General features: G+C 49.6%; 1 protein-coding gene across 2 annotated transcripts in view; it reads right to left on the bottom strand.

The window, feature by feature from the left end:
• Positions 1-1,491: 1,491 nt before the first annotated feature.
• Positions 1,492-15,004, bottom strand: part of EXOC3L2 (exocyst complex component 3 like 2) — a 28,519-nt gene continuing 15,006 nt past the window's right edge. For both annotated transcript variants that reach the window (XM_051989408.1, XM_051989407.1), the window contains exons 5-12: positions 12,284-12,385; positions 10,133-10,233; positions 6,950-7,060; positions 6,265-6,400; positions 5,668-5,790; positions 4,717-4,872; positions 3,961-4,082; positions 1,492-2,922 (exon numbers count right to left, since the gene is read on the bottom strand). In XM_051989408.1, coding sequence (XP_051845368.1) covers positions 2,634-2,922; positions 3,961-4,082; positions 4,717-4,872; positions 5,668-5,790; positions 6,265-6,400; positions 6,950-7,060; positions 10,133-10,233; positions 12,284-12,385 — 1,140 coding nt within the window. In that variant the 3' untranslated portion in view covers positions 1,492-2,633. The remainder of the gene's footprint in view (positions 2,923-3,960; positions 4,083-4,716; positions 4,873-5,667; positions 5,791-6,264; positions 6,401-6,949; positions 7,061-10,132; positions 10,234-12,283; positions 12,386-15,004) is intronic.

Here is a 15,004-nt window from a genome sequence, read left to right as displayed (position 1 = left end):
TCCCGTAGTCTCTATTCTCGGGTCCCTCCCAGCTCACATCCCAAGAATCTTCCTTGTGCGTGCTATATATTATATACAGCCAGCCGGTCAATAAGCATGAGGTGGGAGGCGATAGATTGTGACGATCTCCTTGCCAGCCTCTGGGACCAGCCCCTTTATAGTTCTCTAACCCTAGTTCTGACATTCTGGGTCTTGGGTTCAAGCTGGCACCTTGCCCCTCACTTTGGACCTCCCTCTCATTTTGCCAGTGGCGATCAGAGCGGAGGCTCGGAGAGGAGAACACATTTGCCCAGAGTTGCTCCCCAAGCCCACCCAGGGAAGGGCAGGGCCCCGAAGCTTAGGTCTCAAGGTTGTCTCCCTTAGAACAAGCAGAACCCTGCTCCCTGCACCCATCCGGGGCAGGTCACAGCTCCCTCCTCCTGTATTCCGCCCCTGCCGCTGCTCACCGCCTCTTCTCCCCTTCATCTCCCCCAGACAGCCTTCACCACCCCCCCCCCCCACCAACTACTTCCAATACCTCTGGCTGGCTGGAAGCTGGGAGGGGTGGCTCCCAGAGGGCAGAATTTAGCCCTCACCCTTGGCTGCCTTTAGCTATCTCCCCTCCCCCTCCCCTTGAGGAAGAAAAACAAGGAAACAAATCAAATTCCTGTCTCCGTCCCACGGCCTCTGGGGACTCAGGAGGGAGTCACCGAATCCCAGAGTGTCAGGACAGGAAGGGACCTCAAAGGCCATCTTGGCCAAGATCCTCTTGACAGATGGGGAAACCGAGGCTAAGGGAAGGGGTGTGAAGTGGCCTAGGGTCTCAGGAAGGCAGAGGAGGGGCAGGGCCCAAGCTCCCACTTGTAACTCCTGGGCCAAGGAGTTTTTCTACTTAACTAGAGGCTGGGAAGAAAAGATTGGAGAATGTCTTTACCCCCCACCCCCAACCCTCTGCCTGGCAGGGATGGGTCCAGGAAGGCTTCTTGAAAGCAGTCGGTGAGCAAGCCCAGCTGTGGTATTTTGTAGGATGCCCCTTTTTACGCAGCCACGGGAAGAGCACCGAGGTCACCACCTTTGCAATCTTGGACAACTCCCTGTTCTTCTCAGGACATGTTTTCCTTATCTGTAAAAGGGGGGGGGGGGACTGGACTAGCCCTCTTCAGCTCTAAAGTTCGTCCATTAAGTCTAGATAGCTGAAATCTTTGGGGGAGGGAACCCCCTCCTTTCCTCTTCTCAGCCTGTTCCCTTCTTTTGACATAGGAAGTAGATGAGATGCCCTAGGGAAGGAGAATCACATGAAGGGGGACCTAAAGCAAACAGAGGGGTAGCTGGTCCCCTCCCCCCCGACTGGGAATCCTCAGAAGGGAAGGCCGCACCTTTCTCTTGCAGGGCGAATCCTTCCAGGGGGTCCTAACCATCTTGGGGTTCTGGTTCAGCTCAATGTGGGAGAGATGATCCGCTGGGGACCTCCCCTCTTCCCATCCACCCCTGTCTCCCAACACAGGACTCGGGTTCTGTTGCTTGTTAAATAGAAACATATTTATTTTATAATCATACATTCTTTATTACACAAGGAAACGCCCCAAGAAGAAGTTGAGAGGGAAGAGATGGAGACTGGGCAGAGCGTGGCCAGCCTCCATTATTCTGGGGGACCCACCCTGGCTCCCAGCTCTGTCCCTGGCTTGCTGTGTGACCTCACTCATGAGCTCTAGTTCTGCCATCTATAAATGGGGGAAAGAAATGAAATGATGTAAATTCCCACCATGAGAGTCTTTGCATTTAACGTAGAGCCTGGCACACAGTAGGTGCTAAATACATGTTTATTTACTGATTGTTGACCCATGTTCTAACTCTCTTTTCAACCTTAACTCTATTTTAAGTTCTTTCCCAGCACTGACATTCTCTGTTTTAAGCTTCCTCCTTATTCTGAAAATCAATGTTATAAAGGTTCTTCTGTTCTGGTGGTCTGTCTTCTAAAAGTTCTCCCAGTTCTGGTGATCTATGTTCTAAAGGTTCTCCCAGTTCTAATGGTCTGTCTTCTAACGGTTCTCCCAGTTCTTGTGATCTATGTTCTAACGGTTCTCCCAGTTCTAATGGTCTGTCTTCTAACGGTTCTCCCAGTTGTTTTGATCTGTGTTCTAAAGGTTCTCCCAGTTCTTGTGATCTGTGTTCTAAAGGTTCTCCTAGTTCTTTTGATCTGTGTTCTAAAGGTTCTTCCAGTTCTTGTAATCTATGTTCTAAAGGTTCTCCCAGTTCTTGTGATCTGTGTTCTAAAGGTTCTCCCAGTTCTTGTGATATGTGTTCTAAAAGTTCTTCCAGTTCTTGTAATCTATGTTCTAAAGGTTCTCCCAGTTTTGATGGTGGTCTATGTTTTAATGGTTCTCCCAGTTCTAATGGTCTGTCTCCTAAAGGTTCTCCCAGTCCTGATGGTCTATGTTCTAAAGGCCCTTCCAGCTCTGATATTCCATGTTTCCAGGGTCCTGCTAGTTATGACATCCCATGCTGAGGACTCTCCTGGCTCTGACATCCCATGCTGTCCCCAGGGACAGAATCCTTCTTTCTCGGCAGCAGATGTTGGGGGAAAGGGAGAAGACACAAGCTTCCAGGCTGGGACAGCAGCATCACAGGGCAGGTTCTAGGAGCCCCAGGCGCACTCAGGGTTGGGCACGAGAACGGGCAGGGGGCCGAGGGCGGGACCTGGGCAGGCAGGCAAGATCGGGCCTGGTGAGTCGGGCCAGGGGTAGTCGGGCAAGTGGGAGGGGGAGGCCCAGACAGAAAGGCGGCCGAGGGACGGGGATGTCAGCAAAAAAAGCTCGGTCCCTGGGAGGGGCAGGAGCCCCTTCCCCGCTCTGCTCCAGATCCCTGGCCACAGCCAGTATTTCATGCCGGGCAGCTGCACTCCGGAGACCCCGAACATCTAAGAGGGCGGCCACGTGCTTTCTCCTAGGGAGAGACGAGAGGATATCATTGGGGTCTTAGAACCCTAATCATTCAACCCAGGTCCAGAATCATCATTCTTTCTCCAAGTCTTTGGAGAGGAGTGTCAAACCCTCAAGATTAATTCTCACCTTGATCCCAGAGCCCAACCCCCAAGCAGATCTAGAACCATCACTCTCCCCGAGTGCTGGGGTCTGGGGCCCATCAAATTCTACTTCCCACCACCCCCAGAGACAGCCATTGAAACCTCAATTCAGATCTAGAAACCTCAGCACTTCCCCCCTCTTTTCCCCCCGGCACCACTTTGGGAACTTTACCCCTATATAACCTGCTCTAGAATCAACCTTCCCCTCAACCAAGTCAGTATCGGAACCTTCCTCTCTAGAGCTCAGAACCCAGACCTAGAACCGCCAGGCTCTGAAACCCACCTAGAACAAGTCCCTCCAATAAATCTTAAGAACGCCAAGTCTCAGGCCATTCACCGCAGAGGCAGGCGTGTGAGCGTGTGTGTGAGCGTGTGAGAGAAGTGGCCATCACCCCTGGTCTGGGAGGCTCCCTTGGGGTTTAAGCCTGTGTCCCCGGGCTCCCATTATGCTCCTGGGAGGGGGGAGCTAGTGGCCCGGCTGCCCGCCTGCCCTGTGGCCCTTCCCACCTCCTCTTCCTCTCCCTCCTCTTCTCCCCACCCTCCACCTCCGGGCCCTTCCTGTGGCCTCCTGTTTGTCTCCCCAGTGCCCACTGCAGTGGCGGGTGTGAGCGGGAGGGGCCGGGGCAGGAAACGGCCATCAGACACGCTCACTCCACCCCCGGGGGCAGGAAACGAGGGAAAGCTGAGCCAAAACCCCAGAAGGCCACGGCAGTCAGCCCGGAGCTGGCCCGGGCCCAGGGCACCTTGGACAGGAAGTGAAGTGAGGTGGAAAGAGGCCGGACTCGGGAGGCAGGGCTGGGGTTCAAATCCCGGCGCCGCCCCAACGGCCCCAAGGCCCAGAATCCCCTTCGTCACTTTGTCAGCGCTCGGGGACCCGAGGTCTCCCCGCTTTCTCTCACCTGATATCGGGGTAGTCGCGAACCAGGACCCCGACCTCCACCTGGATGCTGGGCGTGTCCTCCAGCTGCAGAACTTCAGCCAGATGTGGTACCACAGCATCCAGCCACGAGGCCTGGGACTCCTGAGGGCATGGAAGCAGCGTGAGCCCCCCATCCTTCCCTGCTCTTGCGCGGGACTTAAGGGATTATTCCCTACATTTAATCCTAGGTGAATGGCCACAGTCAAAGCCACTTGTTCTCACCCAGCCCGTCTCCTCATCTGGAAAATGGGGATGGGGCAGCTCCCTCAGGGCCCTTTGGGAAGGACCAACGAGAGGTGTTACAAGCCCTTTGGAGGGCGGTGGGAATGCCACATGTCTACAGGAAGGAGGACTGGATGGATGAGGAGTCCAAGATGCTCCGATTGTCAGACTCCGGCCGGTCCAGCCCTCAGTATTACAGTGGGAGGCATCCTTCTGGATCAGCTCCCCCGGGGGGACTCCGCCGAGCAGTCCTCCAGCCTTGCTGGGAAGAGCCCCCTCCCAGGCAGCCATCCCACTGGGTTCTAAGATTCTGGCATTTTAAGAGCCCAAGACACTAAGAATCTAAGATTCAAAAGAATGGAATATTCCCCGGAGGAGCCAAGAACTTGCTTTCTAAGGTTCTAAAGTGCTGAGAATCTAGGATTTAAAGGTTCTTTGGGTCCAGATTTCCCTCCCTCTGATCCTTCCCCCTCCCTTCCCGCACCTTCCCCTCTCCCCTCTCCCCATCACTCACCAGACGCCTAAAGAGCCTCTGGAGCTGGGCAGCCTCGTCCCTCAGCCTCCCGGCCACTCGGCTCCTGGAGCGGGCAGACCGGCATCGCAGGCGCCCCCGAAGCAAGGGTCGGACGTACTCCACCAGGGCCCTTCGGTGCAGCTCCCCCACCAGGGCCTAGGCACATCAGAGGGAGGGGGGGGAGACACGGGAATGGGGGCAGGGGAGAGAGATTTGATGTACAGAAGCAAGGGAAAAGATGGAGGGATAATGGAGGGATGTGGAAGGGGAGAGAGAACAATGGTTTTAGAGGGAAAGAGCTGAGGAGATTCGGGGACAAAGGGAAAGGGACAAATGGAAGAGAGAGAGAAAGCGACAGATTGGGGAATAGAGAAGTGGGAGAGAGACGAGAGGAGAAGGAGATATTTAGGAGACAGAAAAAAGTACGAGAGGAAATGTAAGTCATAGAAATAAGAAAGAAAGAGGCAAACAGAGACTGAGAGGAAGAAGAGAAAGGAAGAGAGAGAAAGGAAGCAGAAAAATGAGGAAAGGGAGGGAGATAAGAGATACAGAGAGACAGAGACACACATAGAAACAGAGAGAAAGGAAGAAAAGAAAGGGGGAAGAGAAAAGAGGAAAGAAAGGAGACAAGAAATGAGGAGAGAGAGGAAGACAGAAATACAGAGAGACACACACAGACACACAGAGAGAGAGAAACAGGAAGAAGAGGAAGAAGACAAAGATACAGAGACACAGAGACACAGAGACACACACAGACAGAGACAGCAAGATGGAGGGGGAGAGATATGAAAAAAGACAGATATGGGAGAGATCGGGCGCAGAGGCCCTATTTAGGAGGAAGAGGAAAAGAGGGGGACAGAGGCACCGGGGGAAGGGGGAATCCCTTGTCCCCTTTGGTTTTTGGCCCTCTCTCTGTGACCACTCTGGAGCCCTTCCCTTCCCCATCCATACCTGGTAGGGCTGATCATGCATTCTTCTGAGGGCCAAGGCCTGAGCTCCCAGGGTCCCCACAATGCCGTCCAGCGCCTCGGAGCTGGTCAGCCACTTCCGGCGCATCAGTTTGGAGAAGTGGGGCTGGATGCGTGGAGAGAAATGAGAGCAGGAGGTCAGAGTTCATCCCCCTTCATTCCCCACCTGGTCCCTGAGCCCATGAGTGGAAGGCCGGATAATTCTGCCTCCTTCCTAGTGGGATCCCCGATAATTTCCCTGCTCCCCCCGGGGAATGTGCAATGTCCCCCCCAGACCAGCAGCCCCCCTCTAGCCACATCTTCCTCACTGCTGAGTGGTCCGAGATGTAGCCGCCAACAGTCAGTGGTCCCTGTGGGGCTCAGCTCAGACCCAGATCCTGCTCCGTCCCCAGCCCTCACCCCGCGCTGGGCCATCTGGGTAAATGTGCGCTCTGCTCCCTCCCCTTTCTTTCCTCTCTGCTTTTGCTTAGTCCTGTCCCCAGCCGGATCTTGGCCCGATCCTGGGCCTGACCCTTGTCACGACTCACGATCTCCCCATTTTCTGGTCACTTTTTGGGGTCAGAGACTTCCCGGGACTGACCTGCAGTTCTTGAAAGAGCAGGTCAGCCAGGACTCGGTGGCAGAGGCGGGTGACCCGGTCAAGAGCGCTTGCAGCTGCCTCCCGAGCAGGCTCGCTCTCCGAGGGCCCCACCCGGGCCAGTCGCTCCGCCAGGGCCCTGTGGGGGAGAAGCCGGGGCTCGTCACTAGCTGCCCCGGGACCCCCGAGGCTCCCTCCGCATCCTGGGCGGGCGTCTCTCCCGTTTGGAGGAGTGGTCTCTGTCTTAGTGGTGGGAGGGGGCCTGGCTCTGGTCTCTGACTGAGAGAAGTCTCTGTCTCTGAGGGGGGCGGGGGGATGTCTCTGTCTCCTGGAGGAATCTCTCTGCCTCCCAGTGAAGTCTCCTCTTGTCTCTGAAATTCTCCTTGTGCGTCTGGGGAGTCACGCTGTCCCTGGGGAGTCTCAGAGCGGGGGGGGGTGTCTCTCTCTGAAGTCTGGGCCCCGAGGAGCATGTTTGTGTCTCGGGGAAGGATTTTTTCTTGGGGTCCCTTTCCATGCCTCCTCAAGAAGCATAGAGGGGATGACCCTTTCCGGGAGAGCTGGGGCTGGGGAGAACACCTGGGATAAGGGCCGACCCCCCAACACAAAAATGGGCCAAGTCCCCCGGGGAGAGGGGAACCGTTAGCTCATGGGGGGCCCGTCTCCCTGTCCTCTCTAGGGTCTGGCTTACCGAAGGGGGGGGCCACAGTTCACCAAGGTGATCGTCCGACTGATATAACTGTCAGAAGGCAGCTCTCGGACACTCGGGTTCTCATGGAACCGCTCCACCCGCTGCTGGAAGCTGGAAGTTCAAGAAAGGGAAGGAGGAGCTCGGGTCAGGTTTCTCCTTAGCAACTCACCCTCCTTTTGGAGCAGGTTCTTAGCTCACCTCCTCCAGGAAGCCCTCAGGGTTTCACGCGCTCTTCAGTTTTATCACTTTCTCACCTCATCACTTTCTCACCTCCCACTCACTTCTCCACCCCGCAGCAATCGAGTTTCCATCTTCACCACCTGACTGAAACTGCCCTCTTCCAGGCCTCCGGGGATTTCTCTGTTGCCAAATCCAATGGCCTTTTCTTGCTCTCCCTCCCTTGGCCCTAGTCCGTCACCCTCTCCCCTGAATACGCTCTCCTCTGTCGGTTTTCCGGATTCACTTCCCCCTCCTGGTTCTCCCTTCACCTGATAAGAATTCGGCTGGTCCTCCTGCTTCCCCCTGCCCTCCTCCTCTGGCTAGATGACCCACTGTTCTGTCCGGGACCCTCTCCTCTCTCAACGTGTATTGTCACCAGATAATAACATAGAAATGAACTTTTATAAATATCTTTAATTAATAAATAAAAATTAATAATAAATAGAAAAAATAATAAAATTTATAAATATTTAAATAAATATAATATTAAATTATAAATAATTTAATTTAATACAAATTAATAATAATAAATAGATATAAACATAAAATAAAGGTTCAGTAATCATCCCACATCCCAGGTGACTCCCATATTTAGACCTCATTTGTCTCCCAAGCTCCAGACCCACAATCCCACTGTCTGCTGGCTATTTCCAGCTAGATGACCCCTACCAGAACCCAACTGGACCCCATAACTTTTCCCCTCAAATCACCCCCTCCTCCTCAAGCCCCCGTTTCTATAATCCGTGCCTCCAGCTTTCCAGTTGCCCAGGACTCGTGGCACTCTCATTGTTCCCATGAGCTTCGCTCCCCCGTAGCCAATCAGTTCCCAAGTCTCTTTGATCCGTTATATCTTTAATATCGCTCCCCTTCTCTCTTGCCACCAGTCTCACTCAAACTCTCAACACTTCATGCTATTCTGTCGCAGTGGCCTCCTATTCGGTCTCCCTGCTCCCAAGATCCCACTCTCCTCACACCTGCCAGTGATATTCTAAAGCAGAGTTCCAAACAAGTCACTGCAGCTGCTCAAGAGTCTTCCATGGCTCCCTATGACTTTAAGAGTCAAATAAGAAATCCCTCTACTTGATATCTGAGATTCGAGCCTACTTTTGCCATTTAATTTCGCATTTCTCTCTCATGCGCTCTGTTCCAGACTAACTGGAGTCCCTGTGCTTCCCATTCTCTCTCTGACTCTTGCCTTTGCGCTGTCTCATGCCTGGAATACACTCCCTCTTCACTTTCTTGGGTCAGTTCAGATGCTCCCTCCCATTGGGAATCTTCCCTGCTCTTCCACCTTCTCCCAATTCGCTAGGTTTCTCTCCTTTCTGAAATCCCTTGGAAATTGTTGGATTATCCATTTACACGAGATCCTTCCAAGTAGAAGAGAAACTCCTCATGGGAAGGGGCTTCGCCTCCCCCTTTTTGGTCCTTTGTAACCCCAGAGCCTGGCACAAGACCCGATGCCTTCTGCGGGAAGATTCTGCCTTTTCAGCCCTCCCTCTGAGACCACCTCCCATCGACTTCACTTGCACGCACAGAATTATGGGCTGATGTCCCTAAACTTGAACATAAGCTCCTTGAGGACAAGAACCGAAAGGTGTTGGGGCCTCTGCATCCCCAGCCACGGGCACAGTGCCTGGCACAGTCACGTGGCTGATTGAAGTAGAAAGAGCTTAATCGATGCTGGGTTGAAGTGAAACAGACCAAGTGGCCAAAAAGGGGGACTCCGGGGGAAGGTAATTTGTTAAATCTGCCCTCAAGGAACTTGATTTAGGGAGAAACTATACTGACACTTCGGTCAATCCCTGCACCAACATTTTTCTTTCTTTTTTTCAAGGCAACCCCCTCCCAAAAAAACAACCCCCAAATTTTGGGGGGTTAAGTGACTTGTCCAGGGTCACACAGCCACTACATATTAAATTTTTGAAGCAACATTTGAACTCAGGTTCTCCGGATTCCAGGGCCAGTGCCATTTAGATGACCCTTGCAAACTTTCTCAAACACTGTGATATATTACTAGGTGCTGAGGCTACAGACAGCAACAAACCCAGTCTCGACTCTTAATTTTGCAGAGGGAAACAAAGTATATCTGGAAAAGCAAACGGGCTCTGAGTACCACAGGAGACTGAGAAAACCCTTTTCTCATCATAGCCCTCAGAAGCAGGTTGTACCAGTCTTATTAGATCTATTTTACAGAAGAGAAGATTGAAGCTCAGAGAGACACACAAGGGGTAAGTAAAGTTTGGAGCCAACCTTATTTTAACCTTTGTTATCTTGCATAGTTTCCTTCCTTCCTTCCTTCTTTTTTTCTTTCCTTCCTTCTTTCTTTCTTTTTTTCTTCCTGCCTTCTTTCTTTCCTTCTTTCTCTTTCTTTTCTTTTCTTCATTCATTCCTTCCTTTCCTTTCCTTTCCTTTCTTTCTCTTTCTTTTCTTTTCTTCATTCCTTCCTTTGTTCCTTCCTTCCTTTCCTTTCCTTTCCTTTCTTTTCTTTCTCTTTCTTTTCTTTTCTTCATTCCTTCCTTTGTTCCTTCCTTTCTTTCCCTTTCCTTTCTTTTCTTTTCTTTCTTTTTCTTTCCTTCCTTCCTTCCTTTCCTTTCCTTTCCTTTCTTTTTCTTTCTTTCTTTTTTTCTTTCTTTTCTTTCTTTTCTTTCTTTTTCTTCCTTTCCTTTCCTTTCCTTTCCTTTCCTTTCCTTTCCTTTCCTTCCTTCCTTCCTTTCCTTTCCTTTCCTTTCTTTCCTTTCCTTTCCTTTCCTTTCCTTTCCTTTCCTTTCCTTTCCTTCCTTCCTTCCTTTCCTTTCCTTTCCTTCCTTCCTTCCTTTCCTTTCCTTTCCTTTCCTTTCCTTTCCTTTCCTTTCCTTTCCTTTCCTTTCTTTCTTTCTTCTTCCTCTAATCTGTTCTGAAGATAAAGAGCCTCTTTTTCCTACCCTTGCTCAGAACCATGGATCACCATCCCCACCCAGCCTGTACCTCTGCAGGAATTCAGCCAGTCCTCCTAGGCAGCAGTGTGCCATCCGCTCCCCAAACTCTTGGCTGATGCGAGGGGCCTGATCTGTGTGCTCTTCCAGCAGCTGTGGGACAGAGATGGAGAAGTGAGAGGAAGTGAGAGTCCCTTTTCTCCAACCCCACATAATCTCCTCACTTGGAGTGGTATCGGCACCTTCGGGACCTTCCCTCCCTCCCTTAACCTCAAAGCATCTTAACATTTTCAAATTTTAAATCTTTAAATTTGTAGAGTTTGTATTTGTAGAATTTTGAATCTTCACATTATAGAATTTTAGGATTACAAAATCTTCAACTATAAGATTATTTCATTTTAAAATGTAAAATTTAACTAATCTTAAATTTTAATTTATTAATTTGCTTTAATTTAAATTGATTTTTAATTTAATTATCAAATTAAATTTATTATTAATTTAATTAATTTAACTAATGTTAAATTAGATTATAATATAAAATACAGCTAACATTTATGAAATGCCTTTAAGGTTTACAAAGTATATTCATATGCTATCATATTTGATTCTCACAACAACCCAGGGATGTAGGTACAATTATGGTTATGATTATGATTAACAAGGAAGATTAAGTTACTTGCCCAGGGTCACACAACTAGTAAGTATCTGAAGCTACATCTGAACTTGGGTCCTGCTGACCCCAGAGTTGGTTTTCTATCCACTGCATCGCCTAGTTGCCAGAAATGATTGTTATCCCCATTTTATGTATGAGGAAACTGAGGCAGACAGCAATGAGGTCACTTGTGCTGGGTCACAAAACAAGCAGTAAATGTCAGATTGGGTCTTGTCTCTGGTCCCTCTAGCAGTCTAACCACTGTACCACCTTGGCTGCCTCATGTTTATTAGAAATAAGTTTTATTTTATATTGTTTTGTATTACATACTATTTTTAAAATATTTTTTAAAAATTTAAATATAAGTGTATCATTTAGATTCTCAGAATTGTGTCATTTTAGAATCATGAATTCCTACGTTTCAGTCACAGAAAACTTCAGTCTTAGAATCAGAATCTTGGGCGTCTCTCATTGAGCAGCTTTAAGCTCATTGAGCAGCTCTGAGCTCATTAAGCAGCTCATTGAGTCTGAGAACGAGGTTCCAAGGAATCAGGGAGCTTATCGCTTCTTAGAGTCATTTGCTAACCTTAGAATTAGGGCCTCAAAAAGGTAGAAAGGACCTTCCCCCTCTCCCAGTCTTGTCTCTTCCGCTTTCTTTTTTCCCTGGTGAGAGGAAATGCTGATACTCTCCTCCCCAGAACCCCCTTACATACCTTACACACACACACACACACACACACACACACACGCCTTTCACACACCTCACAACCTAACATTCACATCCCCCCCACACATCTCCCACAATACCTCTCACAGGCCTTACACACACACACGGAACACACCTTACACTACACACATCTCCCACGTATACCCGCCTCTCACACCCACCTTACACAATGCATCTCACACCTCTCACACACACCCTTCACACACATCACACACTCATACTCACATTCTCACACATCTTACACAATACGTTTCACACCCTTTTCACACATCCCTCATATACAGATTACATACACATCTGACACATTTCTCTCTCTCTTCTGTCTGTCTCTCTGTCTCTCTTTCTCTTTTTCTCTCTCCCTCTTCCTCTCTGTGTCTCTGTCTCTTTCTCTGTCTCTCTCTGTCTCTCTCTGTCTCTGTCTCTCTCTGTCTCTGTCTCTGTCTCTCTCTGTCTCTGTCTCTGTCTCTCTCTCTGTCTCTGTCTCTGTCTCTGTCTCTCTCTCTCTCTGTGTCTCTCTCTCTCTCTGTCTCTCTCTCTCTGTGTGTGTCTCTCTCTCTGTCTCTCTCTCTGTGTCTCTCTGTCTCTCTCTGTGTCTGTCTGTCTCTGTCTCTGTCTCTGTCTTTCTCTCTCTCTCTCTCTGTCTCTGTCTCTGTCTCTCTCTGTGTCTGTCTGTCTCTGTCTCTGTCTCTCTCTCTCTGTCTCCGTCTCTCTGTCTCTCTCTGTCTCTCTGTCTCTCTGTCTCTCTGTCTCTCTGTCTCTCTCTCTCTCTCTCTCTCACACACACACACACACACACACACACACACACACACACACACACATACCTCACAAACATCTTGAGCCAGGCTGCTGGGCTGCTCATCAGCCCCGATCCATTGCTCTTCCTCTTCCTGCAGGGTCTGGAGGAGAGCAGCTCGAGTCTGAGCCTGGGAAAACAGAAGAGGGCATGATTTGATCCCTAGAGGGAAAGTTCAGGGAAATGATGGTGGGCAAGGGGGGGAGGGGGAGGGAGGAGCATTGCTCTCCTCCCCACAATTCCCTTCACTCCCAGACTCTCCCTGTGCCACATCCCACATCCAGCAGAACCTGACACAGGCTCCTGGACTTAGAAGAATTTTTGAAGATTAGAATCGTAGAGTTCCTTAGAGCCGGAGAACTTTAGATGGACTCGTGCGATCCGAGACCTCTAGGAAATCACACAAGAGCCGGCCCAGTTGGAAGGGACTTCGGGGGTCACACGTGAGGGAAGGAGAATCCCCTTTCCAATATCCTGGACAAAGGAGGCGCCTGGCCATGAGTCGAGGCCCTCCGGGGGAGGGGAGCTCTTCCCCTCTGGAGGCAGCCCGTGATTCCCCTTTGGAACAATTCTGATTCCCAGGAACTTTCCTGGGACGGCCATCAAGCTGAAACCTGCTTCTTTAAAGCTGCAGCTCCCCCCTCTTGCCCTCACTCCCTCTACCCGACAGCTCCCGTGTCTTGAGTTTTGGCCAGTCCGAGTCCAAGCTGATCCTCACAGGCCTTGAGGCCCAGACTTATTTAGCATCTTCCTTCCTCACAGAATTCCCTAGACCTGCCTACTTCGGAGCCCTCCCAAGAGAGGAGAAAGGCTGGCCCGCCGCGCCCTGTTCTGGGCTGGACAAGACCTCGGATTTCTTTCATAGAGGGAGTTCGTGGAGAACCCCCATTCAGGTCCACAAGTTCTGGGCCCCTTCCACACTCGGAGGGCCTCCTAATCTGATAGTCATGGATGGATGGATAGATTGGTATGAATGGGTGGATAGAGAGACAGAAATAGACAGAAAGATAAATGAATAGATGGATGGATGAATATATAGACATTAGATAAATAGATCGAGGTGGATGGACACTCCGCCTCCCTGACTCTCCTTAACCTGGTTTTGCCGAATCTGTGCGAGCCCCTTCACGACCAAGACTTCCTTTCCTGGGCGTGCACAAATCATCCCTTTCTTGCTAAATACTAGGATTTTGCAAGGGTCACCTGTAATCCCAGACAAGGTTCTACCTAAACAGAGCCCCAGATTAATCCCGGAGACATCAATGAGCAAGACTTCCTACAACCTTGCTGTCCCCAAACAGAATTTCTTCTAGAAAAATCAGGACCTGTTTCCCATTAGCTCTGAGGGATATTAACTTCCAGCTCCATCAAGAAAACATTGTAAATATATGTTCTTCGGGGCAGTAATTATAGGGCAAGATATGTAACATATATTTGCAATATCTAGCCACATATGTAGCATATATTTATAATACATGTTCTCTTTGGCCAATAATAAGAAAAAGAGTGGCTCATTTCCAGGTGAGTGATATTTCTATTCTCTATTTCCCACAATACTTCCACGAGAGCGTGTAACTACCCAGGTCAAGAACCATTAGCAACTCCCTTCTGCCTAAAGTATTAGACAGATCGACAAATAGAAACAGACAGCCAGATAGAAAAATGAATAGATAGATGGATGGATGAACATATAGATAATAGATAAATAGATAGAGGTGGATGGCCAGAGTTAAACTGACGAATCAAAAGAAAGGTGTGGATTGATGGATAGATGGTGTAAATAGACAGACAGATAGAAATAGATAAATGGATAGATGGATGGATGGATATATAGATAATAGAGGTGGATGGACAGAGTCAGACAGACAAATCAAAAGAAAAGTGTGGATTGATGGATAGATGGTGTAAATAGACAGATAGAAATAGATAAATGAATAGATAGATGGATGGATGGATATATAGATAATAGAGGTGGATGGACAGTCAGACAGACAAATCAAAAGAAAGGTGTGGATTGATGGATAGATTGGTGTAAATGGGTGGATAGACAGACAGATAGATGTAGACAGACAGACAATAGCTAGCTACTATGCCTGGGACTGTAGGGAATTGAAAGTCCTATGGCTGAACTTTAGCTACCTTTCCACCCTTATTTCTTGTGATTCCTCTTTGTGCCCTCTACCTTCCAGCCAGAGTGGAAGCCTAGGGTTTCCCTGAAATTAGCATCCCAGTATGCTTTGCATGACTGCCCACGGAAAATCTTTATCAAATTGCTAGTTTTCTCAAGGAAAAGGGAGAGAATTTAGAACTCAAAATTTTTTTAGTGTTAAAATTGCATAGTAATAGTAAAAAATTGTAATGAAATTGTAATTGAAAAAATACATGAAAAGTTTTGACTTGCTGAGAGAAATGAGGATTCCACCTCCATGCTTTATTCTGGCTGACTGTCCCTCATGCTTGGAAGGTGCATATAGCTCGCCTCTGCCTTGGATCAGGTCGGATACCGGACCCTCCTTCTGACCTACTGGTTGTTGGGGCATTCTGCTCGCTCACATGATTGGGGAGGGGGCAGAGAAGCACAAATGGCCTCCTCTGCTCCCTTCTCACCCACTTCTGGCCCAGATGCGGCGGCTAAGTTCCGTTTCCAGCCCCTCTCCAGTGACTCCCTCGCGGGACCGAGGGTCAGACGCTTCCGGCCTGTCAGGGCTATGTCCAGCCTTAGACACTTAACCCCTGTCCTGATGCTCCC

This window comes from Antechinus flavipes, chromosome 3 (assembly GCF_016432865.1).
Source record: "Antechinus flavipes isolate AdamAnt ecotype Samford, QLD, Australia chromosome 3, AdamAnt_v2, whole genome shotgun sequence".
NCBI classification, from domain to species: domain Eukaryota; kingdom Metazoa; phylum Chordata; class Mammalia; order Dasyuromorphia; family Dasyuridae; genus Antechinus; species Antechinus flavipes.
The sequence above is the reverse complement of the archived record's forward strand: the minus strand, read 5'-3'. Positions and strand labels throughout refer to the sequence as shown.